Source organism: Uloborus diversus, chromosome 9 (genome assembly GCF_026930045.1).
Source record: "Uloborus diversus isolate 005 chromosome 9, Udiv.v.3.1, whole genome shotgun sequence".
NCBI classification, from domain to species: domain Eukaryota; kingdom Metazoa; phylum Arthropoda; class Arachnida; order Araneae; family Uloboridae; genus Uloborus; species Uloborus diversus.
The window spans coordinates 159,059,345-159,086,063 of record NC_072739.1 but is presented as its reverse complement, the minus strand read 5'-3'; the positions used below and the strand labels follow the sequence as shown (position 1 = coordinate 159,086,063).

The 26,719-nt window shown below is 32.5% G+C and overlaps 1 protein-coding gene across 1 annotated transcript; it reads right to left on the bottom strand.

Moving 5' to 3' along the window:
- Positions 1 to 230: 230 nt before the first annotated feature.
- Positions 231 to 26,403, bottom strand: LOC129230573 (uncharacterized). The gene is made up of 7 exons (XM_054864978.1): positions 25,458 to 26,403; positions 23,779 to 23,834; positions 20,776 to 20,945; positions 18,238 to 18,349; positions 16,923 to 17,201; positions 14,654 to 14,797; positions 231 to 1,285 (listed from the first exon to the last, which is right to left on the bottom strand). Exons 1-7 carry the CDS (start codon positions 26,401 to 26,403, stop codon positions 1,205 to 1,207), a joined length of 1,788 nt encoding a protein of 595 aa, XP_054720953.1. The 3' UTR covers positions 231 to 1,204.
- Between the last annotated feature and the right edge of the window lie 316 nt (positions 26,404 to 26,719).

The following is a 26,719-nucleotide window of genomic DNA, read 5'->3' as shown; positions in this document are numbered from 1 at the left end:
CGACAGTATAACCGAAAAAAAAAGGAAAAAACTAATTTTTAACAAAGGAAAATACTTTATGTGCAAATTTTATGAAGGAAGCTTTTTTTGCAATATTACATTTTACAATAAATATTCGAGTTTCAGACCATGAAGCTGTGAGTTAAAAAGAAGTTTTCATTTATTCAAATAAATTTGTGAATAAACATAATTCAATATGACATACAAATAATCTTATACAAAAGCATTTATTGATTTGCAAAAAAAAAAAAAAGATACATTCAACTAAAAAAGTCTGCATTAAAATTAAAACAAGGATGGAAAATACACAGGAATACATGTTACTGAAGCATGTACTTTATAAGGCACTGCATGTGTTAATGCAGTATTAACTACTGCATATGAAATACCAAGTAATACTTCAGCTGTTTCAAATCATGATACACTAAAGAGATAAAAATTGGTATAACATTTCTGATATAAAATAAGAGAAAGTTTTAAATTCATGTTATCTTTTATAATCTCCCCCCCCCCCCCCATAAACAACTTAACATTATCTACCTCTCTCTGTTTACATGGATTAGCGTTTCTTTTCAGGTAAGAAAACAACTTTTTGTGAAATAAAAGATCAGAGTACAAAGTCGCATTTCAGATTATGTGCTGCTATATATCACACTGAAAACTGAGATCAGTTGCTTATTACTGGAATTCATGTGACTGCTTATTCAAACTCCTGTATGCTTGGTAAGTTTAATAGGAAAGTTTGGATGGGTTTTACTGTTCCAACTTTTCCATGCTAATTAACTTGTTAAAATGCATCAAAATATGGGATGCCCATCCCTCCATGCCCTTCCCAAAATAAATTTGAAATTACTCCTTGTGACTATGTATTTTAATATTTTAAAACTTAAAATTAGAAAGTTCTCATAACATTTGGATTCGGCCTCTCATGAAATAAACTCGCATATATGCTCCAGCTAGGGGAAGCTGAATTTATAGCATTATAATAAGCCAGTCATGGAGAATAGGTTTAAAAGTTCTATTCTAGTCTACATAACTTTCTGAACACAAGAAAGATGTAAAGTCAGACCAAACAACGTAAGTAGAAGCACAAATTTGTAAATATGCTGTAATTTACAAATTTGTGGTTTTCTTTTCTCTGAGATAAGATATTTAAAAGCTATCAAAATAATCAAGTTCTTTAAAAAAAAAAAAAAGCAAATAACTAATGGCAGTATGTACATGATGGATGACATTTGACTCCATTAACACCACATTTGCAGCCACCAGAAATATCTCCACGACCCTGAAAATAGAATGAACATCAGGTAAGAATAAGAAAAAACACAACTGGCCATATTAAAATTTTAAAAAAATGAATTTTTGCAGACTACGGAATTGCAACAAATATAGAATTTAGAATTGGAAAAAAAGAAAATCATTCAAATGATTCTAAATCATTGAAAATATATCAATTATGATAAAATACTTCTTAGATGTGCATTGAAGAATTATTTTAAAATGGATAATTGTTTTCCCACTACTAAGTGATCGTTTATTCAACAGTCACCTAATATCAACAAATAATTATGTACCAGTATTTAAATTTGAATATTATCACAACGAATGGTGTGGCATTATTTTATACTTAGCCATTCCTACAACTAATACAATGAAAAAACTTTCAACTCATGTTATGCACAATCCAGTTATTTTTATTATTTCTATGTTTAGGTCTTAACCCAAAGGAACTCACATCGGGTCTCTCAAGCCCGGTCATTACAAAACTAGAAAAACTTGCCAAAAATCACCTCTTCAAAGAAAATGAATGAGGTCCACAGTAGCTGCGTTCGAGGTGACTTACATACTGACCACATGCTTTTCAGGAATGTACATTCCCTCTTTTCCCCAGAAAATTCCGGTTCGGGCCTCAGAAGCCCGGAGCAAGAGCTCACGCTTTTCATTTTAGATTGTGAATGTAAAGGAAGAGGTTGTGAAATGCATCGCTATTTGGACTACAAAGATGAAATGAAGAAGTTGCAGACCTTGTTAGTTGAGATTTCAACTGATGAGGACTCCCTTAATGAAGATAATGAAGAAGAAGTTGACACAGAACAGTATATCGATCATCAGTCATGCTTAGAAGAAGATTTAGATTCATGTATCATAAAACTTTCTTAAACCTTACTTTTTAAAACATATTTTAGAAGCTGTTTATCTATTTATAATTGAGTTTTGAAAACATTTTTTTTTCTATTTTGCAAACTCCACTTATTGAAATAACCACTGCGGGCCTACGGAGCCCCCGCGAGCTTTCGTGTGACGAAAAGTACCGCGAGTTCTCCTGTTAAATCTATTTCAGCTGAACTCTCTGAGATGGCCACCCTTTAAGAGCAACTTTTTATTCATATATATTAATGGCCATCAAAGTGAATTTAACTGAAAAAAACAAAAAAAAAAAAAACAAGCTGATGTGTGCCTCACATGACTTCCTTTTGCTCCAATTTAATGTCATTTTCCCATTATTTTAATAATTTTAATGTGATTCAATAGTTTACTATCTAAATATTACCAACAGTGGCCAAACTAAAACCAGATTTAAAAAAAAAAATTGCCAAATTTTTTGCCAAGCTGGCGACAAAACTTTTGACCAAGACTGGCAAGGCGATATATTGCCAAGTGTCCGCCAAATTGTAACACCACTTGAGTTTACATCGAAATTAACAATGATTCCCCCCCCCCAGAGGAAGGGGAAGACCCCTTAAAAACACCCAAATGCAACCAAAAGGGGAGGTGCACAACTAGACCCCCACTAGGAATCTGCATACCAAATTTCAACTTTCTAGGACATACCGTTCTTGAGTTATGCGACATACATACGCAAATCGAGACGTCATGAGAAAACACGTTGTAACTAACTCGGGAATCGTCAAAATGGATATTTCACGTTTCTGTACATTCTTAGGCACTTATCCCCGTGTGGTCGAGTCAAAAAAAAACCTAACCATTCATTCGGGGGTGAGCAAAATGGAAATTGAGGTCGATTTTTGAGTGAAAATTTTTTCGCGAATACAATACTTCCTTTTTTCTAAAAGGAAGTAAAAAAGATGGTAATCAGAGTAAACAAACAAATTACATACACTTTAACAGTTACAGTTAGGATAGCATACACTTTGTTTTTTTGTAACTGTGCTCTTTATAAAACTAACAGGGCAAACTTCCATAACTGAATTAAAAGTCTTTACCAAAACCAAATCACCAGATACAAAACGCATAGTGAAACACATCTACTACAGTTGACTCTTGCTAACTCGAAATTGGAAGGAAGAGATACAAAATTCCAGTTATCAAAAATTTGTAAACAAGAATCTTACAAAAAATCATTTCATTTAATATAAGTACTATGTACCTCATCAAAAACAATTACAAAATAAGAATATCTGTAACAAGAAGAGTTTTACGGGTATTCTTTTTTCAATCATATTTTCCGGATGGGGAAATAGCATTGAATGTCTTTGTGTCCATATCAGGTCTTGATTCAATGAACACCCGCACGACATGCATGGCACTTTCTGCTTCTTTAAAGGGGATCCTTTTTGGATTGATAAGTTCTTCAATGACCTCATCTTCCTCTTCTGTCTTCTCAATATTGTTAAAGGTTCCGGTGAGACTTCCAACTTTCTTGAAAGGACGACACAGTTCTTGAGAAAAACACACGAGATTTATTTACACTTTGTACAGGAAAGATCGTTAACAACTGCTAAATTAATCATTAGCAATTAAGCAAATAACAATCAACACCGCAAACTCAAAGGTTACACACGTATTTACATCCAAATATGGAAAAATACACAGCGAAATGCCTCGCAATTAACAGAGCTAATACACTCTTTCAGTACAACTTCTCAACCGAGACTCACTTTTTATCATGCAGCACGGCTATTTATAGACATCGAAAGAGAGCTTCTCAACTATTCCAGAAAATCGTAGACGGTTCTACCTCTAATTTCTTTCCATTCACAAATTTTATCATTCAGAAATGAGGGGACTGAATACTTCAGCCGAATGTATGGGGGCTGTATATTCATTACAAGAAACTATTTACAGGTTACGTTGCTACAATAATTTTAGATGAAAGATAATTTAATAAACGCCAAGTTTAGCTAGATTACGACAAATTAATCATAAAAATAATTACTATTTACAGAATTTGTAACAATATGCTTCCACCAAGTGGAATGTTCTGGGTCCGACACTGCATTATCCATTTTATCAAGCCTTTTTCAACTTCTGGATATTCCCCAATCTCCATTCTTTTCAGAACCCCTTGATTATCATCAAATTTTCAAGAATAGTCTCTTTGTTTTTGAGAATGGTTGACAGTGTGCCGTTCAGAATGCCAAACTCCTTCCGAATATCAATCTTTTTCTTTCCCCTTTTTTCAACCGCATCAATCAACTTTTTCTTCTCTGCAATAGAAAGTGTGGCACATTTTCACTTTGTAGCCATAATTCGATGAAAAAAAAACCTTAGCTTCTTTGCGGCACTAACAAGTCGAGTAGGAAGACGAAGATTAGAACGAGAAAGGGTTGTGTTCTGAGAACTGGTCACTCAGGTTGAGAGAACGCTTATTCTAGAAACTCGACCATTGTCCACGCCAACAGACAGCAGCTGAAACATGTCAACCCTCCCACATACCTGTAGCGAACACAACTGTGAAAATTACAAACAAAAGAAAGAGCCCAAGGACACGTTTTTCTTCTCAAGAGCGAGTAAATGGGGGAGATAACAAAGTAAAAGGCATAGGAGTTAGAAAAACGAGTTTTGAGGGATTGAAATTTTTTTGAGTGAATGGGAAAAAAAATCGAGTTATTGAGAAGAAGGAAAAAATACTTTGAGTTAAAGAGATAAAACTTCATTAAAAAGGCACTAGTTGACCCGTGCGGAACTCCGCACCATGCTTCGAATCGTTTCATTAGGCATCTCGCTTTTTAAAAATTTCAAAGGAAGAACATTATGAAGAAGAACCGAAAAAGTAAGCGCAGAAGAGAAGGCATGCAATTTGAAGACATCAGTAACAAAACCTCGTTAAATACAACGCTGTGATAATTTGATCATCGATAATTTGATCATCGCTCACCTTTTGGCTGTACATATTTTCAATGCAAACATAAATATCATTAAAAGTGGCTGAGTAGTGACTCGTGAAAAAGCAATATTTGTGCATGTGAAAAAACAGGTTGTGGCAAATACAGTCCTGCCCATGTGAGCATCTGACAGGAAAAAAAAGAAACATTAAAGAGATATTTATTGGCACGGATTCGAATTGGCGCCATTCTGATTAACAGCCCGACACCCCAACAAACCTAGCAATTGCGCCTTCCTTTTCGAAAACTATTCATTGAAGGAATGCATGGTAAAAAACAGCAAAAAAGCTTCTTGCTAAAAAAATAATAATAATAAGATCATGCTTCTATATTTTGTCATTAACCAGCATGATGCGATTTAAAATTATTCGTAAAGCATGGACTTTGATTAAAGAATGACGAAGATCTCACGTAGCGATTGAAATAAGCATTCTAGAGAAGTAATAATTTAGATTGAAAATAAGTGTTTTTATATTTGAATATTGAACTATTTCACATAGAAGATTGCTTTAATCGTTACGGCTTAGATGCCCGCACATGTTTCTCTTTTAATCGAACACTTAAAATTCAAAACCAAAACCAGTTGAACTGAGTCCATTTTTTAAGTGTAATTTTTCGAACGTAGACAAAATGTATTTTCTTTTTTCAGCAGAAAGCAGAGGAGTAGAAAATGATTTCTTGCTAATGAAGTTGATAATAATTTTAATGCTTTATATCGTATTTGCGCGAATAAAAAATTAAAGGTTTACTGGGTGAAACTCGTAGTTTTAATTTCGCGTAGTATTTTTTCATTTGTACAAAAGGTTGAACACTGCTATTAGAAACATCTACATTTCAGCATACAATGAATGTTTTTCTGCACAAAAAGGATTTCCTATAGGTAAATCTAACACTTTTTTATGCTTATATTATGCTGAGTGATCTGGATGTAGTCAGAGCTTAAAAAAAAGGAAGAACACCCTTCGATTAACAGTCAACTTATCTGAATGATAACTGTAGCTTGCATAAAGGAGTAGAAACACCAAGTAGCATTCCCACTGCATTTATTTTATTACGTGTGTATGGTATGAGTACATGTAATGCGTAATACTAATATACATTTGATATTATGTCGGACAGCCCAAGCTTGCCCGAAGTTCAAATAGTTTATAGCCGAACGCTCTAGCGAAAATTTTTTATCAGTTTTACCAAACAACTAATTCCAGTGCTTTTAAGCTTTATTAAAATATGAACACACACACACACAGGCTTTTTTTTTTTTTTTTGCCGAAAGCGACGTAAAAAATTGGAAAACTGCGTTAGAACTTTGCAAAAAAAAAGCATAAGAACTACAGGCTGCATCAAGGTTTTCAAACAGCAAGGTGCGTTTTCAAAAACTTGATTTTTGGACCGTAAGTCTATTTTTCGTCATTAGCCAGCCTGATAAGTTTTAAAATGAGAAGGGAATAATATATAAGATAAGATATTGAAGAGAAATGTTTTTATTTTTGAAAATTTTTACAATTTGTTCTGCAGGCTGCTTGAACCGTTATAACTTAGATGGCAGCACGTGTTCATCATTTAACAGCACGGTTAAAATACAAAATAAATTGAACTATGCTCTTTTTTAAGCGTAGCTTTTCGAATGTAGTAAAAATGTGATAAGCTATTTGTTTTTTTGCAAAAAGAAGAAAAAATATATATTTTACCCTTCAAATTGAGGTAGTAATTTTTTTATTTGTGCAAAGTCAAAAACTCATTAGAAGAATATATTTCAATATACGATTTATTATTTTTTTCTGAACAAAAAACAATTCTATTGTAGTCTGAAATCTTAAACCTGTTACTTATATTTCCGCTTACATTATGCTTTAATTTTCTTACCAGAGCCAAAGCTTAAAAAGAAAAAAAAAAAACGTACAATTCAGAAGTAATTTAGCACAAAGTCGCTTCAAGTTTTCATATCAGCAATGAGCGTTTCTTTCTCATTTATTCTATTCCTTCATCATTGTTATTCACTTAATTAAGTGTTCATGTAATGCGCGATATTTCTCTAATTTTTTGTTGCAGATTGTCCAGACGTGGGCCCGAACACGCATTCTCTTGGTTATGAAGAGAACGCTCTGCCAATCAAGCTATTCAGCTCTGTCGGTCATAGCGCAAATTAAAGTTATAAGTTTAACCGAAAACCTCATTCTGGTTCTTTTAAAACAGGTTTTTTGGCCGAAAAAAAACGATTTTTAGACCGTGGGTCTATTTTTCGTCAGTAGCCAGCACCATAAGCTTTAAAATAAGACGTAAATCAAAGAAATCGATCAAGAATTGAGGAAAATCTGGCGTATAAACCAAAAACAGGCTACAGAAATAATATATAAGGATTAAAGGTACAGGGAAATCCTTTTTTTCTAATAATCTAAAATTTTGAGTTATCGAAGTTCTAGTTATCGCAAGATGACTGCATTGAAAAAGTACATAGAATAATTTAAACCTTAAAAATTAACTCTGGGAACTTTGCCACTCCTTGAAAATTACGAGAATTCAAAATTTCTTAAAGATACTAGCTGCATTGCCCGGCTTTGCACGGCCTACCTTGAAAATAAAAGTTATGTCAAGTGACCCATATTCAATAATCAGGCTTGAACAAAAAAATAAATAAATAAATAAAATAAAATTTTGCGGCAGATTGCGGAAAAATAACCAAATAGGGACCACTTTAAATCCTCGAACTACAGAAAAGGCCTTAAAACAAAAGCCAGAATTTTATTTGTCCATATTTGAGAAAAACGAGCTGATGTGTGCATCACATGACTTTCTTTTACGCCAATTTAATGATAATAGTACCTTGTAATGCAAGTTTGCAAAATAGTTTTTATTTTGTTCCTTTCTTTTTTTTTTTTAAATCTATGCAGCTTTTTAATTAGGTAAATAAATATACAAGGCATACCAACTAAGTTTTTCTAAAATTATATGAAAAAAAAAAAAAAAAAATCCAAATAGCTCTTTTATAATTTTCAATTATTATTTTTCAGTCTTTTGCATTTCAAAATAGTCCAAAAAGCATATTTCAACTAAAACTTCATATACTACCTAATTTGCATTATTACTTAAGATTTATGGAGATAGATTATGTACCATTGAAGCGATGCATAGTGTAAAAATATTTTAATGCTAGAATATTTAAATGACAAGAGAAAAAAAATAACTAACGAAGTCCAAGAGCACTTAGAGTAAGCATAAAATTTCGCCTATACCTGCACACTTTTTGCATCCCCAATAGATGATGCTGTCAGTCCAAGAAAAGAAAATGCACAAAATTATAAAAACAGAAAATATCCATGCGCTCTTAAAATTTAATGCCAAATTTTCACATTTCAAAGAACTTTTTTTCTCCCAATATAATAAAAGAAGTTCATGTATGAATGGTGGAAGAATCTATAAACATTAATTTTATGACAGTCTTCATTAGTCAAGTTAGTTTAGTCAACAGTGCAGTATTGCTAGTATCAAAGCCAACAAAATGCTTGGGTTTATCAATAGATCTATTTCAAACAAATCTAACAAAGTTCTTCAGCTTTTATATAGGAGTGTAGTAAGACCTCATTTGGAGTATGCTGTTCAGTTTTGGTCGCCTTATCTGAAGAAAGATATTTTTGTATTGGAAAGGTTTCAAAGAAGGGTAACTAAATTAGTAAGGGGACTCTCAGATTTAGATTATGATACCAGATTTAATAGGCTTAACATGTATAGCCTGGAGCAAAGGAGAGTCAGAGGGGACATGATTCAGTTATTTAAATTTATCAAAATGAAAGATGTAAATGGATTAAATTTTTGCGGGGAAAGCAGGACAAGGAGTCATTGTTTTAAGCTATTTAAATCTCAGGCTAACTTGGAAATCAGGAAAAACTACTACTTTAGCAGGGTCGTGGGCGCTTGGAATAGCTTACCGGAAGAGGCGGTAATGAGCAAGGGAGTGGATAGCTTTAAGAGGGCCATTGATCTTCATTGGGGACTAATTAATTGACTAGGACCAGCCTAGCTGGGCCCAGAGCCTGTTGCTGGTCGTCACATTTGTATTTGTATTAGTACAAATACGTTAAAAGATTATTTTCAATTAAGTTTGTACTGAGGCTTTTAATTAAAACGATTTTCTTTTCTTTGATAGAAAAAAAAAATTGTATTGCTAAATGCATTAAACCAGGAGAAATAATGTTTACAATGGAAAACATAATAATTTTTTTAAAACCTACTTATCCTATTTCTATAATTGTTATCATTGATGCATTAAATAAATAAATTACATGATTTGTAATCTTTTTTAAATCTTTAAACAAAATATGTGTTGATCTTTTGATTTTTAAAGTTGTATTAAGTACTAGCAAAATACTTTCCATGTTTAAGAATGCGTGATTTAAATTTAAATTTTATTTTTTTTTTATTTATATTAGATAGCTATGACTATGAGGAAACTAATTTGCAAGAATTTATTCTTGGTTTTTTTTCTAATTATAATGTCTGAACTATCACAGTAAATAATTTCTTTGATTATTTATACCAAGAACCATTTACATATTGTATTTTTTATAATAGTTAAAGATTTTCAAATAATATTCTTAGGGCTGGATTTGGAAGTGTGGAGGCCCTGGGGCCATGAAGGAGTGGAGGCCCCTAATCAGGGTTCGAAAAGATCATCATACTTTCGAAAATATCCGATACTTTGATATATATCCGAATATTTTGATATATATGTATATATCCGAAATTTTTGACCCGTGAAAGTTAGGATATTTCGTAAAAATTTTATTGTGGGGGCCCTTTTGTTGTGGAGGCCCCGGGACAGTAGCCCTGGCAGCCCTACCCTAAATCCGGCTCTGAATATTCTCCTACAAAAATCTCTAAGTATGAAGAAATGAAATTACAAGATTTATATTTAACTAATTACGAAGAAGTTTGGTACAAATATGAATATTAAACATTTCTAAACAATTAATTCATAAAACCTTTATGATTTTCTTAAAATAAAATTGTTTTTCTTACAAATGGTAATAAAAACCAAATAAACCCGGTTTAAACCAAAAAACTTTTTTTTTAGTTTTTTTTTTCCAAAAAAACTTTTTTATACCAACCCTGTGCACAACTAGACCCCACTAGGAGTCTACTTACCAAGTTTCAACTTTCTAGGCATACTGTTTTTGAGTTATAGTTCAGTTAATGAACACATTATAGTGTTAGCGTGCATGGAATATGCGATAGTTTTTGACTTCAGAATATTGTTAGGGGTAGTTAGTAAGTAAACATACTACAAGTCCCCGACCCTGGGGGCTGAGCTAAAGGTGGGATGGAGGCGGGAAGAAAATTTTGGGGTTTTCGAGAAAATGTCGGAAACGGTGGGAAAAAATAGTTTAAAATAAAAATTCAAGCTAAATAAACTTACTATAAAACTGTTTCTACACATATTTGTCAAATTTCCAATAATTTTCTTGGTATATGTTATAAAAAATCAATGATTTTAGGAAAAATCCTTTCTTTTTGTCAAACATTTGCTCCTAGTGCCTCCCAGGATCAGTATTCATAAAAATTGTCAATGACAAAGTTTTAGAGCTTTAAATTTCCTTCAATTTGATATCCTACATTATTAAATTTTATTCAACCAATCAAAGTTACAGAATTTCAAACACGTACTTTCATGGCAAAAAATGGATCATTTGCCATTTACAAATTTCAAACTGACTTGAAAGGATCGCGCACTTCCTCTTTCTTCAATGAATTCGACAATCCTGATGGACAATGAAGAAGTATTTGTGGGTTACTACAACACAAATGATGTTTAAGGTGTGTGTGGAGGGGGGGGGGGGTCGTGAAATTGCGACTTTGTGACAAGGGGGAAGGAAAAATTAAGAAGTGTGACATCAAGCATTTTTTAAATACGAATATGTTTATGAAAAGTAGCTTGTAAAACGAATTTTGTGACAAAGAAAAGGGAGGGGGGAGGTAGAGGGTTAAAAATGTTGAAAAAAAGTGTGACATTATTTATGGGTAGCCCTTTACCAATGAATCGGGCGAAGATTTGCAAAATTACGTATGTGCAGTATAAATTGGTGGACTGAGGACGTGCAGAAAGTCAGCACTTTACATACTGTTTAAGGAAATTGATAACGACATTGATTTAATTGAATTTGAATTTGTTGTTACTGAGGATATCTATAGTCTACAAAACTGTTAGGCAAAAAGAGACGACTGTATAAAACATATGGACATCAATGTCAGTTAGAAAATTGAAACGACGGTCAAACAAGAAGGTTTCTGTCCAACTTTCATAATAACAGTCAGCTGACAAATGCGCTAATTATGAAGCTGTTGGAAAACGAGACAAATACGCTCCGAGCTTTAGGTGATGTTGATGTTGCAAAGACGGATCAGATGGCAAAATTCTTCGGTAGCTATCATTTGAGAGGCAGTACTCCTGGTTGTCCTCTTGATAGCCAAATCCCCAACTGATCACAACATTCTGCCAGAAATCTAAAATCATACAACATGTATTTAAGGTATATATCAACAGTTCTTCTTCTCCTGAATCCATTGAGGCAGCTGGGGTCATATGTATCTCTCATGGTATGGTGCTCTAGAGACAGAAAAGTCCCTCAATAAGTTCCGTTACAGATCATTTATCAAAGTAGCTGCTAACATCAAGACTGATCTCCAACTCTGCCGTACCACCAAGTTAACCTGTAGCTAGGAAAATAATGGTGAAGTACCGGATTGGGGGTTTGGGAAAGGAGGAATGACCAACTCATGCTGGAACTCTCGAAATCGGATGTTGCTCCTAACCGAATCTTTAAGATGATTTTGACAGATTGCTTTTCTACAACTGCCCAAGAGGTCACTAGAAAATCATCGTTAGACTACTCTATCGCAAACTTGCATTGCAAAGGCAGTTGCAACAACGGAATCAATATATTTATCCAGGACGAAGGGGAAGACGATGACACCAATACATTACCAATTTCTAAGAACAACTTTGCCACTGCTGATGACATGACCCTTCCACCTCAGAATAGAACCAAGATGTCACCTTAAAGATGATATTTTTATTTTCTAATTACTGTCTGCCCATATTCCATATAAACACTTTCAAAATATGACTAATAATAATCTAATAAAAACTATAATTACAAAAAGGTGCTGCCGGTCAGCTACATTTACCTTATTTCTATTATTAAAATTTTCATTATCCTGCTATAGCGTCACATATTCACTTCAATAAGAGTAACGAAGTTGAGTACATGCTAGAACTTCATAGTTTTTGATTGCTTGTCAGCTGGGTGTCGCTGTGATTGGGGCTTTGTATTTCTTTGTATCAGGTTTGAATCTGCAGTTTAAGTGTTCAGCCGGTGGATTTTCAAGACACATAAAACTGTCAGGGTCCTTGTCACATGATTGCTGCACAAGATCCCTTGAGCGTCTGCTTGGCACAGACACTTTGAGACAAAAAAAAGGAGATAATTTTTTTTTCCGAAAAGTATTGGTTTTCCAGAACGCGTACCCAAAATAACACTGGAAATGTGACATATATGTATGAAAACAATTTCGCAATAAATTTAGTTAACTTTTACTTTTATTCCGAAAGCGTTTTTCCTGCCGTTTCCAAGATGTAATCAAAAACCAAAAAATTTGGGTCCCCCTTCCCACTTTTAACTCTGCTCCCACCCCCTAAAGGGTGGGGACTTTCAGTATATTTACTTATTAATTACTTCTAATTTCTTAATGAGGAAGTGCTGCCTTTCTCCACTTTCTCAGTTCATTTTCGTTAAATAATGCAATGGGTATGAAGCTAATTCATACTGCATATACGTAGTTCTGCAAATCTTGGTAAGGGGCCGCCCATAAATGACGTTACACTTTTTCTCAACATTTTTGGCTCTCTCCCCAATTGTCACAAAGTAGTTTTTATAAACTCATTTTTATAAACATATTCGTATTAAAAAATGCTTGATGTCACACTTCTTACTCTTTCCCTCCCCTTGTAACAATTTTACGACCGCCCCACCCCAAACCCTTAAACATCATTTATGTTATAGTTTTCCACAAATACTTCTTTATTGTCCATCAGGATTGTCGAATTCATTGAAGAAAGAGGAAGTGCCCAATCCTTTCGAGTCAGTTTGAAATTTGTAAATAGCAAATGTTCCATTTTTTGCCATGAAAGTACGTGTTTGAAATTCAATAACTTTTGATTGGTTGAATAAAATATAGCAGAGTAGCATTTTAAATTGAAGGAAATTTAAAGCTCTAAAACTTTGTCAGAGACAATTTTCATGAATACTGATTCTGGGAGGCACTAGGAGCAAATGTTTGACAAAAAGAGAATGTTTCCGAAAATCATTGATTTTTTATAACATATACCCTGAAAATTATTGGAAATTTGACAAATATGTGTAGAAACAGTTTCATAGTAAGTTTATTTAGCTTGAATTTTTATTTTAAACGCATTTTTTTCATCGTTTCCGACATTTCTCGAAAAACCGAAAATTTTCTTCCTCCTCCCTCCCACCTTTAGCTCACCCCCCAGGGTCAGGGACTTATAGTATGTTTACTTACTAACTATCCCTAACAATATTCTGAAGTCAAAAATTATCGCATATTCCATGTACGCTACACCCCTGTTTTGAGCACTCATTGACTGGACTATTTTGCGAGATACTATCCAACCATGGATTGTATGGAATTTTCAAACGTCCAGATGAGACGAATCTATCTGAATGACGGGAAAAAGTAAAAATTTAATGCATGTATTCCGCTCATTTGAATGAGACTGAGTCTGCAAAAGCTAACATCGCTAAAAATAATAGATTTAGATAAAAGATAGATAGATAATAGTCCATTTGCAGCTGTAAAACAGATGTTTGTCTTTCCATACAATCTGTGGTCAGACAGATACACACATACATACATACGGACGTCACAAGAAAACTTGTTATAATTAACTTGGGGATTGTCAAAATGAATATTTTGGGTTAATACGCTCTTAGGCATATATCCTTGTCTGGTCGGGGTGAGAAAAAAAATTCAATATTCAATTGAACGCGAGCAAAATGGAAATTAAGGGCGATTTTTGAGTGAAAATTTTTTTGCGAATACAATACTTCCTTTACTTTGTAAAAGGAAGTAAAAATGGCAACAGATCTTTCTTCTCAATGATTTTCTTCACGCTACAAATATTAATAAAAGCATTGTTATGGAAAGTTGAGATGAAGCACTGAATAATAATTTGACTGGAGGAAAGCCTTCGAAAAATAGGGATTTCATGTTGAAATCTAGGTATCATAATTAATAGTTTTAAATTAATATCTCTGCTAACTATTATCGGAAGATTATGTTAAATAGCCAAACATTAAGACGGGAAAATTACGAATCTATGATACGTGGTTCGATGGTCAGTTCACTGACGTTCGAGAGAAGTAACTCCAACATAGATAGATTGATTGATTGATAAATAGGTAGGTAGGTACATACGCTCAGTTTTTAATTATGTAAGATATTTCTGTACTTACAGCAGGGCCCCAACGAGGACCTCTTGTGATCCAACATATTTCAGTTGTGCATATAGAGCATTTCAACCAATCGCAACCCCACTTCTTCATCAGTATTAAATCGCACTTTGGACATTTCACGGCCTTTCCGTCTTCAATCATTTTCTGAGGAATCAGGATAAATAAACATCAAATTTGCAATTACAATAACTTAAAACTAGAACACATAATTGTTTTTTAAACTAGCAGGGAGTTTTCAAACACATGTTACAGCTATAGCCACTTCTGAATTTCAACCTAATAATAGCAAAATGATGTCATATTTGAACTCGAAAGAAATTATGTAATTCTGGATCATTTGAAGGTGTGATAGTTTTGTTATTTTTTAGAGCTAACCATTAGCACAGAAATTGTAAAATTTCTACGATATTCAGGGAATTTTGAGTACATTCTGGATAATCACAAAGTCGAAGGAACGGTAAAACAAATTCGAGATATTGAGTTTTCGGGATAACAAGGTCATAATCATAACAAAGTAATATTCTAAAAATTAGTCACGATAGTTAAAAATAAGTGGAAACATGTAATGGAAGTTGAAAAAAAGTCTTGATACAAAAACAAAAATTTTAATTCTTAATATGAGCCAAAAGTAATAGAGAAAAAAGAATAAAAAAGAACACTCCAGAGAAATAGCATAATGCAGTAATTTGCCAGGACTAAACTTATCAAAGATTTGGACTACCAAGATGTAGAACGGTTTCAAATGAGTTTCGATCAAAACTCGTAGGGCCCCGGAAGAAAAGAAGTTGGACAAAGAGATGCACCATTCCGTGTCTCTAAAGGGGTTTCCCATTCACCTCCTCTTTAAACGGTGGTGGAAATAGGGTGAAAAGGTCCAACAAAATGGCGTGAGAAGAGGCGAAGAGTTTTAGTTAAGTTTTTTGGGCTTCTCAGGACTTATGTTTTCATACCCACGGTCTCTAGAATAAGTGACAGTAGTTAAGTTTCTCCGAATCATTCCTAACCCCTGAGAGAAAAAATGAAGGGTGTGAGAAATTTTTGGAAACATTCCTCAAGTTGCTTCAAGACATTAAACTGTGGTTTCTCTGGAAAAATTATATTCAACTTCAAAAAATATTCAACACACAGAACAAGGTTTTGACTAACCTCTTCGACATAAGAATGAAAAATAACATTAGAGAAATACACAAAATCAAGAGGAAAAATAATTTTTCGTCATATCAAGGTTTTTGAGATATTGAAGTTTGAGATATTGAGAGTATACTGTAGTACTAGTCCGTAACACCTAGACATACTGCCATGGCTGGAAAAAGATCAAATGTTCAGAGTTCTCAATTCAAACAATTTTTACGAAGATTTTACCTTTGTTGGCACAAAACTACAAATGAACTATAATTCACATGCTGCTTAACACAGCTGTTGTGGCTGACAATAGTGAAACTTAAAAAAAAAAAAAAAAGAAAAGAAAGTAGATATTTCCAAAAATTCAGCTTAGTAGCTATAACCTACCATTTGGATATAGAATTTATTTAACACAGCTTTTGTTAAGACTAAATAAAAAAAAGAAGCACATGAATCACTTCAGAGAGCTTCATTTTAAACAAAAAAGGGTTTTATACTCAGGGATAAAGATTTAAAGGCTGTAGGTATAAAGGTTAGGGTCTGGGGGGAAGGGAGTGGTCAATAGGGTAAAGTGATCATGAATCAAATCAAGAGCTATATATTCGAAATAAATGAATGAATGAGGATAAAATTAGATCCTATACTTTCCAGCATTTTTAAAGGAACAAAATGAAATTAAAAGAGGGTAAAAAAATTATTTCTAAATTATAAATTGAATGGTTACATATTAGAAAATAATCAAATTCTTGTTTCAATAACCAACTACTGACATAAAAGCAGAAAGTTACCAAAAAAGTTTTTCCCTTTTTATAAGACAGACCGTACAGAAAAATGAAACCCCAAAGCATTCATCCTCCTCATATAAACGAAGAGAGGGGCGGGGTTAGGAAGTCTAACTTTGCAGCTGTAGCGTTTGATGATAACATTTCTATCGCAATTAAAAGATGAACTAAATGACTTTTAAAACACTTATCTATAATAGCTAGTATCCTTAAACTGTCTCTTCATGCCAAAATTAAGTGCTGTCTGATAGTTTTGGAAAGTATTAGAACTCTTTTAAGGATTTAAAGTCAGATAAATTAAAAATGAAAAATATTGACAACGAAACATGTCTCATAAAACTCGCCATGCATTGAATATGACTTACATTAAGAAACGCCAGAGTCTTTTCTGAATCATGGTCAACTTTTTGCAGTTTTTTCAATTTTTCTTGATACTGTCTACAGTTTAAGCCTTCATGGATAGCGCAGCAATTCAAACAATTAAAGTGATAGCATACAGGGCAATGAAAGATATTGATACTGCTTTCAAACATACACCAACCCGGGCAATCAGGAGTCAAGCAATGGAAGCTATTGTCTGCAAGACTTTCAGCGGCTTTAATACTTCTTCGCAGATACTTTTCATATGCATCTAATGTTAAAAGCTGCAATAGATATACTCAAATTAGACTGAAATAAAAAAGTTATATAAGAATTTGAAATTAAAGAGAGAGATAACTGAGAAAAAGGAAGAAAAAACATCAATTTAATTTTTTAAGGACTTTTTTAAAAAATTAAAAACCTTCAAGAAAATTGAGAATTTTTGCACAAAATAAAGCATTTCAAAGGGTTCTTAGTAACAGGGCATTGAAATAAAGCACTTTCAAGAACTTGCGGAAACCATGTTCATTTATATATATCCTCGTTCACCAAATAATCTCTCCCTTTATTTAATTATTTCACTTATACTTTGATTTGTTAAAAAATCATGTTTTTTTATAATTTGTTTTTTCAATTTTAAATAAATATGCACATATTTTCAATGTTGCAACATGTTTCATGTGTTGATACTTTTCTCAATGCCTTACCTTTAGCATGATACTTGAAGATTATCTTATAATTTTCACACAGAGTAAAAGTCTTTAATTGCCACTAAATTAAAAGTGTTTGCTGAATTGTTAGTGCAGAGTTTTTTTTATTAAACATTTGAATTTTGATGTCTACTTTACATAATGTGACTTTGAAAATTTTGTCACAGAAACTGAATACAATTTTGAAATATTTAAAAAAAAAAAAAAAAAAAAAAAAAAAACTAAAAAATAAACTATTAATTATTTCTAAAGTCAAAATTGAAATTGAAAAAAAAAAGTAATGGGAAAAATTATAGTATACAATCATCATCACAATTATCCAATTAATCGGTAATCAACCAATTTGCTTATTGGTGCATTCCAAGTACTAGATGTTGAAAATATAAAAGCTTTTATATACAGTACCATTTCTACACCCAAGGAGTTTGTTTCCTGCAACAGTTAACAATTGAAGCATGTCTATACATTTCATTTTAAATTTACCTCAATTACAAGCTAACTTCATAGACCACTAAGAATAATAAAAAGCAAAATGGTAAATAGTTTGAAAAACAAAAGTAATGAACTTAAATAATCAAAAAAAAAAAAAAAAACGTCTACAATAACATACTGCTTTTATTTCTCTTTGTTGCAAATGATTTTCACAAGAATATTTTCTGTCACGATAAGGGCACTTAATCAAGGCATCCTGAGTAAATTCAATGGCGTTTATCAGGCATTCCCTATAAAAACATAGGAGTCATTTAGCTTTCAGAGGAAAAAATATATAAATAATTTTAAATGCAATAATATGGGCATGTATAGTGCAACCTCGATACTTCGACATTCCAAGGGAACATGAAAACATGTTGACTTGAGTGAATGTCAACGTACTGAGATTCCATAATTTGAAATCCTAAAGAGTTTCTATCACTTATTTACCAATGCTTAGCATTCACATTATAATTAATTCCAGTAAATTAATTTTCTTTATTTTTCGCTTTCTTTTTTTAAAGAGTACATAATAAAATTACTAATATTATTTAAATACCTAATATAATTTTTGAAAAGAGATAAAAGCTTCTTGTCAGTCGGGTTTGTTAAAGATAAAAAGTCCAGCTCACACATGGTGGCTTCTTTCTCTAAAAGACGACTCCCCTGGGTACATTTAGCGTACCCTCTTAGAATTGCACTACCAGCACAGAGTGTGGAGTCCGACTCCCCTGGATAAAAGATGCAATTCTCTAGAAGAGCTTTCCAGAAAAGTATTAACTCACCAAGAATCCACAGCGTAAAATTCTCGGAAAAAGTAAAAATGAAAGAATGTTGGTAACAAAAATTGGACTAAAATAGCAATTGAATGTCAACTTATAGGGGTTCCTGCAAATGTGTGTCAAGTTAGAGAGATCTTCGTCCATTTGAAATTAGCATTGGGCCAACCTAGGGATTGCAATATAATATGTAAAATTTACTGAAACATTTGGGGGAAAACAGTGAAGTCTTTGAAAAATAAAAACCACATGGTTTTTTTTAAAAACCACTTTGTTTAAACTAACCCAGTTCATCTAACCATCTACTAATTAAAATATAATTTTGCAATCTTTACGCTACATTTATTTAATGATATTCTATTTAGTTCTTGTTTTTGAAGCTAAATTTTTACATAAATAGATTGATTTTTACTTTCTTCTATATCTAATATATAGAAGAAAGTATTGGATTCGTGCAAATTTTCGAATTTCGAATTTTGACGGATTCGAACGTTTTGAGGTGTGCTGAGTCCATTTCGACTATTTTTGGAAAATGTCTGTCTGTCTGTGTGTGTGTATGTATGTGTGTATGTGTGTGTGTCACGTCTGTGTGTGACCAGTTTTTTGTGGCCGCTCTACAGCAAAAACTACCGCACGAAATCGAACGAAATTTGGTACATATATGTGCCCCTATGTGAACTTGTGCCCATTGGTTTTTGGCGCGAATTCCTCCAAGGGGGGTGGAGCAATGGGACGTTTTTTGAGTTACGCGTGCTTGCTATTCCTCAGGAAGTAACTGGCGGAATCAAACAAAATTTGGACCATATGTTGCCATTAACAGGAACAGGTGCTGATTCAATTTTGGTGGCAATAACTCAAACGGGGGTTGAGCTATAGAACGTTTTTTGTCGTCAATTGTGACTGCTGTATCTCAAGAAATAATGAACGGAATGAAAGAAAAATTTATCGGCAAGTAGACCTTAGTGGGTATAAGAGCTGATTTTATTTTGGTGTCAAAAACTGAAAAGGGGGTGGCGCAATCGAATGTTCTTTTTTTTTCATTGTGAGTGCCATTTCTCAAGAAGTAATGCTACGTTCTGGATGAAATTTGGAATAAATGTGAATCTATTTGTAAATAGGCGTTGTTTCAATTTTGGCGCCAATCGCTCCATGGGGGTCTGATTTTTTTTTTGTGTTAATAAAAATAGCTTTATAAATGCAACAATAAGAAAGATAAATTACAATATTCTCGTCTGCTTATTTCACGTGATTTTAATTTTCGGGAGATAATCGGAAATGTTATCGCAATGATTTAAAATTAATAACTGTTGCCATTTTATGTTTGTTAACAAATAAAACATCTAATTAATTCAAGCAAGGCTTTTAAAATAACTTTCAAGTCGTTCTTTGCTTTGCTTTTGCGGGAATTCAGGAATTCGGACGGTCGACAAGTTTTTTTTTTTTGCTGGGAATATTGCATTCTTTTCAAGCATAGGGATTGATCAGAATTCACAAGAAAGATATAGAAGAAAGTTTCGTGATGGCCACAACATACTAGTTGGTATTGTACCATGGAAAAGAAACGCACATTTAAAATAAAAGTAAATTGAAAAGTCTTTAATTAAAATTATTTTCAACCAATACCAAAAATACCACCATTTTACCTTAGCAAATGATGGTATTTCAAATATACAAAATTGCGCGAAGTACCGGTACTCTGGTGTTGCAGTCAATAGGCCAACCATAAGAAAAATAATGTGAAGTTACCGGAGTAGATGAGTTATCATGTGCCGAGTTACTGAAGCTTAGCTGTATTTGGATTAAAACACGTTTACAAAAAACCCAAGTAAAATTTTGTACACATTAGTAGTTAATAAGATTTAACCTAAAGACAAGATAAAAATGGCAGAATATCTCACCTGCAAAAAGTATGTAAGCATTCATGCAAAACAACACCTTCACCACTTTCGAAATCTCCCAAACATATAGGGCAGTTAAAATTTGAAATGTTTTCAACAATGTCCAAATTTTCAACTTTTAGAAGAAATTCATAATTTTCAGTCGATTTACTGGGTTCTTCTAATATTTCCTACAAAGAGAAAATCAAATACAATTTTTTTTACATAAAAGAATTATATGTAAAATATTGAAGGAGGAGGGGGGTATATAGAATAAAAAGACACTAAGTTTTTTTTGGCAGGATTAAAGCTGGGTTCAGCATTCTTAATCAAAAAGCTGAAATCAGAAAAGAAGGGTTAGCAAAATGCTAAAATATGCAAAGTTTATGAATATGAGTTTGCATACCTTTGTAAATGTGTTTTGTTTCCATTTGTAAATCAAATTCATGGCATCTTGAAAGAATTATCAATAGAAAGCAGTTAATAGAAGCTTTTGAAATTTCAAATGCATAATTGATTAATAACAGACTTATCATTGAAAGAGCCCAAATCTAATTGTGTGACAGTAGATGACTGAAATAATAAACTTAATGGGGGCATGTGACATTAATATTGAACAGCATTTGCATAGAGGATTTGAGACACAGGTGTAATTAAAGTAGGTCAATATAATGTTGTGATTCTCTTAATGACTTTTTTCAAGAGAGTTTTTTAAAGAAACATTTAATGAAATGCTTTAGAAGAAAGCTCTTGTTTTACTTTCACAATTGAGGCAGTGAGAAGACTAAGTGTAAAAATTAAAAATTTGGAGATAACCAAGAAAAATGGTAGAACCTCTCCAGTATTGGAACAAGAGATAATATTAGAAGCCCTGGTAAGTTCTGCTATACCGCATAATTAAAAAAAAAATAATGAAATCCTACCTTGGATCTAAACTTTAAATGCATTTTACAGAAAACTTTAAAATATCCACTAACATTCCTTTACTTCTAGTTGCTTTAATTTAGCATGTCCCTTTGCATGAGAAAATTCCAACCTTACGTTGCTATAGTAGACAGAAATAAACCAAGATTTTTATATAGTTTTTGACATAACTGTCAAAAACCTAAATTTCTGTCCAAAACTATGATAATGGCAACAAAATTCTTAACAAGTGATTCTCCGTTTTATAAATCTAGATTTCATAAAAGTAAGTTTTTTGACTGTTTTTGATTTTTAAAATGATGTGCTACAAAAAGCCACAAACATTTTTTGGTTCAACAAGTTGCTTGACTGTAGAATAAAAGGGTACTGATATAAATAGCAATATATTTAGAGAATAAATAAAAACTAGATCTTTTGCTTACATTTACATATTATATTTAGCCCCATTCTAAATCTTTTTCCTCCTCAAGCATGCTGTAACAAAATACTAGTTTTGAAACTTTTTGTACATCAAGTTAATTTCTAAATCTGGAAAGGATCAAACCAAAGCTTGAAAAAATCCTCTCAACTGATGGTGAAATATATGAACTATACAGGTTTTTCCACCATACATTTGCTATTAGTAACTTAATGAATTTGGTTATTTCAAGCAAAAATTAGCTCCTTCATAAACAAAGTAGAATTATACAGTAAAACCTGTAAAGTTGACCACCTGCCTATGTTGACCACTTTTGTCGGGAACAGAATTGGACCTATCTTATATAATGAAGGAAAACCTCTGTAACTTGACCACCTGTCTATCAAATCCACCTGGCCAAATCTTGACCACTAATGTACACCAAATTTGGTTCGGAATATTGAAAAAAACCCTTTGTAAGTTGACCACTTGGTTTATTTTTTTAAGTTTAATCAAGCAAATTATTTTTTATTATTATTATTATTTTTTATAGCTTTCCAAGAATAATTTTGACACTTTAGACCAGCATTTTACCAACTAAATAAAACAGCAGCATAAAGCTTATGCTGATCTTTATTCTCCGAACTTGTTTTTATTTTGTTGTTCTTTTTGAGATTGCTTTTTGTACTCTCTCTGTTCAATGAAAAAAGAAAACTGGTGTCAGTAGAAAAAGTACCAAGTATTTTCTTCCAGCAGCAATATTTTGAGGCAACACTGGAATTGTGCTAAAGAAAAAAGTTACATGTTTCTGGTGCAAGGGATTAAGAGATAGGATATTTTCATTTTCAACTGCCTTTATGAACTAGGAGAGTCCAGCTTGTTGCTCTTTGTGTAAAAGTTTTACATAAAATGGTTTCAAAAAGAAAGTTAGTTGAACTTGAGATTGATAAAAAGTATGAAATATTAAAATGATATGAAAAGGTAGAAAGTCGGAGAAAATTAGCTGACACATACGGAATTTCTAAAACTACAGTGTCTAATTTAGTAAAAAACGAGGAAAAAAAGCAAAAATATTTGAAAAACATTTTTAATTATTGTTTCAAAGTAATATTAAACAATAAAAGTGAGTTAAACAGAAAGAGTAAGTGCCAATTATTCCAGAAATGAATACATGGTCCATGGTGCAAGAAATGACAAAAAAAAAAAAAAATCATTACCACCCTTTATAAGTTGACCACCTGTCTAAGTTGACCACCAAAGTACTGCACTGCAAGTGGTCAACTTACACAGGTTTCACTGTATTAGGTTATAAAAAAAAGATAATTACAAAAGAAAAAAGTGTTGTCAATTTATATTAATCATTGAGTACTGATTGACTTAGTTTTACATTTTCTCAAAAGGGGGATGAATCCTGACATAGAAGAATTATTAGATTGATGAACTGGGGTTGATAAATATTTGAGACTAACTGTTTTAGTTATTAACAAATTTAAACAGAACTTCTTTGAAAACAATATTTAATACTTTTAATATCCATAACTAGTTTTACAGCATAACAAATTTATTACTTGTAACTTTAATTAAATTTATTAATTTAATTTCAAATTACCTTAATTGATATGTGTAAATTATAGTTAGAAAAATTTTCAGAGTGAGAAAATCTTTTATGTTACTTTGGAATAAATACTAAAGTTTAAAATTACCACAGAATCTTCAATATGGACTTCCACTTGATTTTCTTGATGCCGACTAATCAGAGCTGAAAAGGAAATAGATTCAGATAAAACATAGGCAAACAATTTCAGAAAATTAGTCTGGCTCTGGTAAGAAAGGGCTTGACCTTGGACGAGCTCATTTATGCTTGTGTTGAAAGATGAGAAATTGACACAACACCAGTCATTTTTATTGGTAATGCAAATTCTGATTCGCCTCACCCATACTTTAACAAATGGAATCATTTTAGCTTCAGTAAATCGGATATCAACCTATCAGAGCCAGACTATAACTTTAAATATGTATGTTAGTAAACAATAAGTTAGTAGAACAACATGCTTTTAAGTTGCAAAGACTAACATGATTTAGCATTAATTTTAATTACTTCTTAATAATAAAGATTAATGTTATACATTAATACTAACACATCTATAACAAATGCATTACTTCAAAAGGAAAAAAGTTGTTATATGTGCTATTGGTAGATAAACGTTTAAGAAACAAAGAGTTTATAAAAATCTCCTTTTTAGAGGACCTAATATGCATTAATATGTTCTGATCAAAAACGTTTAATCAAAATTAGCAACAAATATCTGGGTTAATGCATGGTAATATTCAATATATTACAGGGTTGCCACAAAAGATCAAGAATGAAATTCCCCGACATTTCCAGGTTTTCCAGACACTTTTAGAAAAAATTCTAGGTTAATGAATGCCGACTTACATTATTAATACCGATATAACGCATTTTTAATGTAAGTAAACCTACTTTATGAACCAAATTATGCTTGAAAAATTATCAATAATTGTAATCTATATTTGGGTTACTTTAAGACAACCTTAAAATTTAATTACATTGATTTCAAAAGGACTGAAATCTCAAACACACCAAGCAATTTTCGGCAAAGCCACAGTTTCAATGCTGGCATGTTTCCCAAAAAAGTTCTAACCCATAAAAGCAAAAATTTTAAGACTTAAAATTTTTATAAATATTATTCATTTCATTGGGGGTGGGGGGGGGGTGCAGAAATGAAGTCCTTTAAGATACTAATAAGCCCACAGATGCATTGCGGAAAATACTAGTAATTTATAGCAAAGCATGGTTAGGGTTTTTTTTTTGAAAAGCAAAATAAAATGTAAAGATATAAATCAGAACTTTATGATTTTCATATGGATATTCCTTTTTCTTTTGTAACCTTATTACATTAAATCTCCAAAAATGGGCTTGAATTTTCTTTCTCTCACCTATGAGAAAAATTCGCATATCTGGAATGCAACATTTACCGTATTCAGCATTTTTGCCTGAAAGGTGCAGCAGTTTCACCTCTCAGATCGAAAAATTGGGAAGGAATTCCCTGACATTTCCAGAAATTTCAATAATTTGTGATTTTCCCTGACCATTTTAGATGATTTTCATTTTCCCTGACGATTCCAGGTGCGTGGCAACCCTGTATTAGCAAAGATAAAATAATGAGCATGCTAGGATTGCAGTTTGGTTGATAAAATCTGCAGCTGAGAAAGGCTATGAAGATCTTATTTATAGTGTGAGTTTTGAAGGTATATTCACCAAACTTGTACACATAAAGCATGAAATGCCATGCAATGGAATACTTTCATTCTCTCCATGCATAATATTAGTTGAGATTTCTAAACATAAATAACTGCTTACAATCATGTTTGTTCACATTTACAGCACAGTGGCTATCATTCTGAATACTCTCTTGACCATAATAATCTTCATTTGGTACGACACAACGCTGATCATTAGATTCCAGTCTTACTTTATCATCTGAATGAATAAAGCTACCATCAATTTCAAGCTCGGAATCTGATAGATTTAAGTTATTCAAGCTTTCCAATGCCATACTGTTCTCATTAGAATTACTGTCTTTTGAATCTGTTGCAATACAAACATCATCAACACCAAGCATATTATTAAGGCCAACTGCAGTATTTTTTATGTCATCATGAGAAATTTCCGGAGCACCAAAATGTTCATCAGCAAAATTCAAATTGTATTCACTAGGATCCTCATGAGTCAAGACTTGATCAGGCTCAAAAACAGGGATCTCTATTTCACTTGTTTTCTTAAAATTCAGTTTATAATGTAGTCTTTTCAAAATAGAATTTTCATAATGTGTTTCACTCTTGGCACACTCTGAAGTACTGTTTTCTCTATTAACCGATTCAGCCTTTTGAAGCATTTTCAATCTACTAATTAAAAAGGTTGGGGGTGGTGTTTCCCTATGAGAACTACTTTCATATCTTCTTGACACATTTTCATATCTGTCAGCATTTTGATTCAATAAACTGGATCCACAATCTAAACTCACTGGAGAGAACCTCTCAATTTTATTTGAAAGAGATTGTTGGCAGCTATGAAGAAATTCCTTTAAATTGAAGTTATTTTTCCCTCTTTGATCAGGAGATGAATGTCTTCTGAGACCACTACTATACAAATTAATGTCCAAATCTCTCGGCATGCTCATATTAAAGGATTTCACTTTTAGTTCAGAGTTAGTTGAATGCTTCATAACCTTCAAGTTGCGAGATGCTTCTAAACTAGGATCTACAACTTTTGCATTTCCAGAACCTTGTTTGGAACAATAGTTCATAGGAAACCAAGTCGCTTCCAATTTTGCTTTTCCATTTTTATGCAGATGATCACATGGCTGCAAATAAATACGGGGATCAAGCACTGTGTTTGGAAAACAATTAGCTCGTTTATCACATACCTCAGGGGCTTGAGAATTAGCTACATAAGCAGAAGTACTCTGTTTCTTTTTATGTATATCATTAGCTCTTGAGATTTTATTACATTTCATACTTGAAAAACGATCAGTAATCTTTTGTTTAATGAATAAATAATCATGCACAGAGTCAATATACAAGAATAATGCTGAATTTGGACTGAGATTGCAATCATATAAC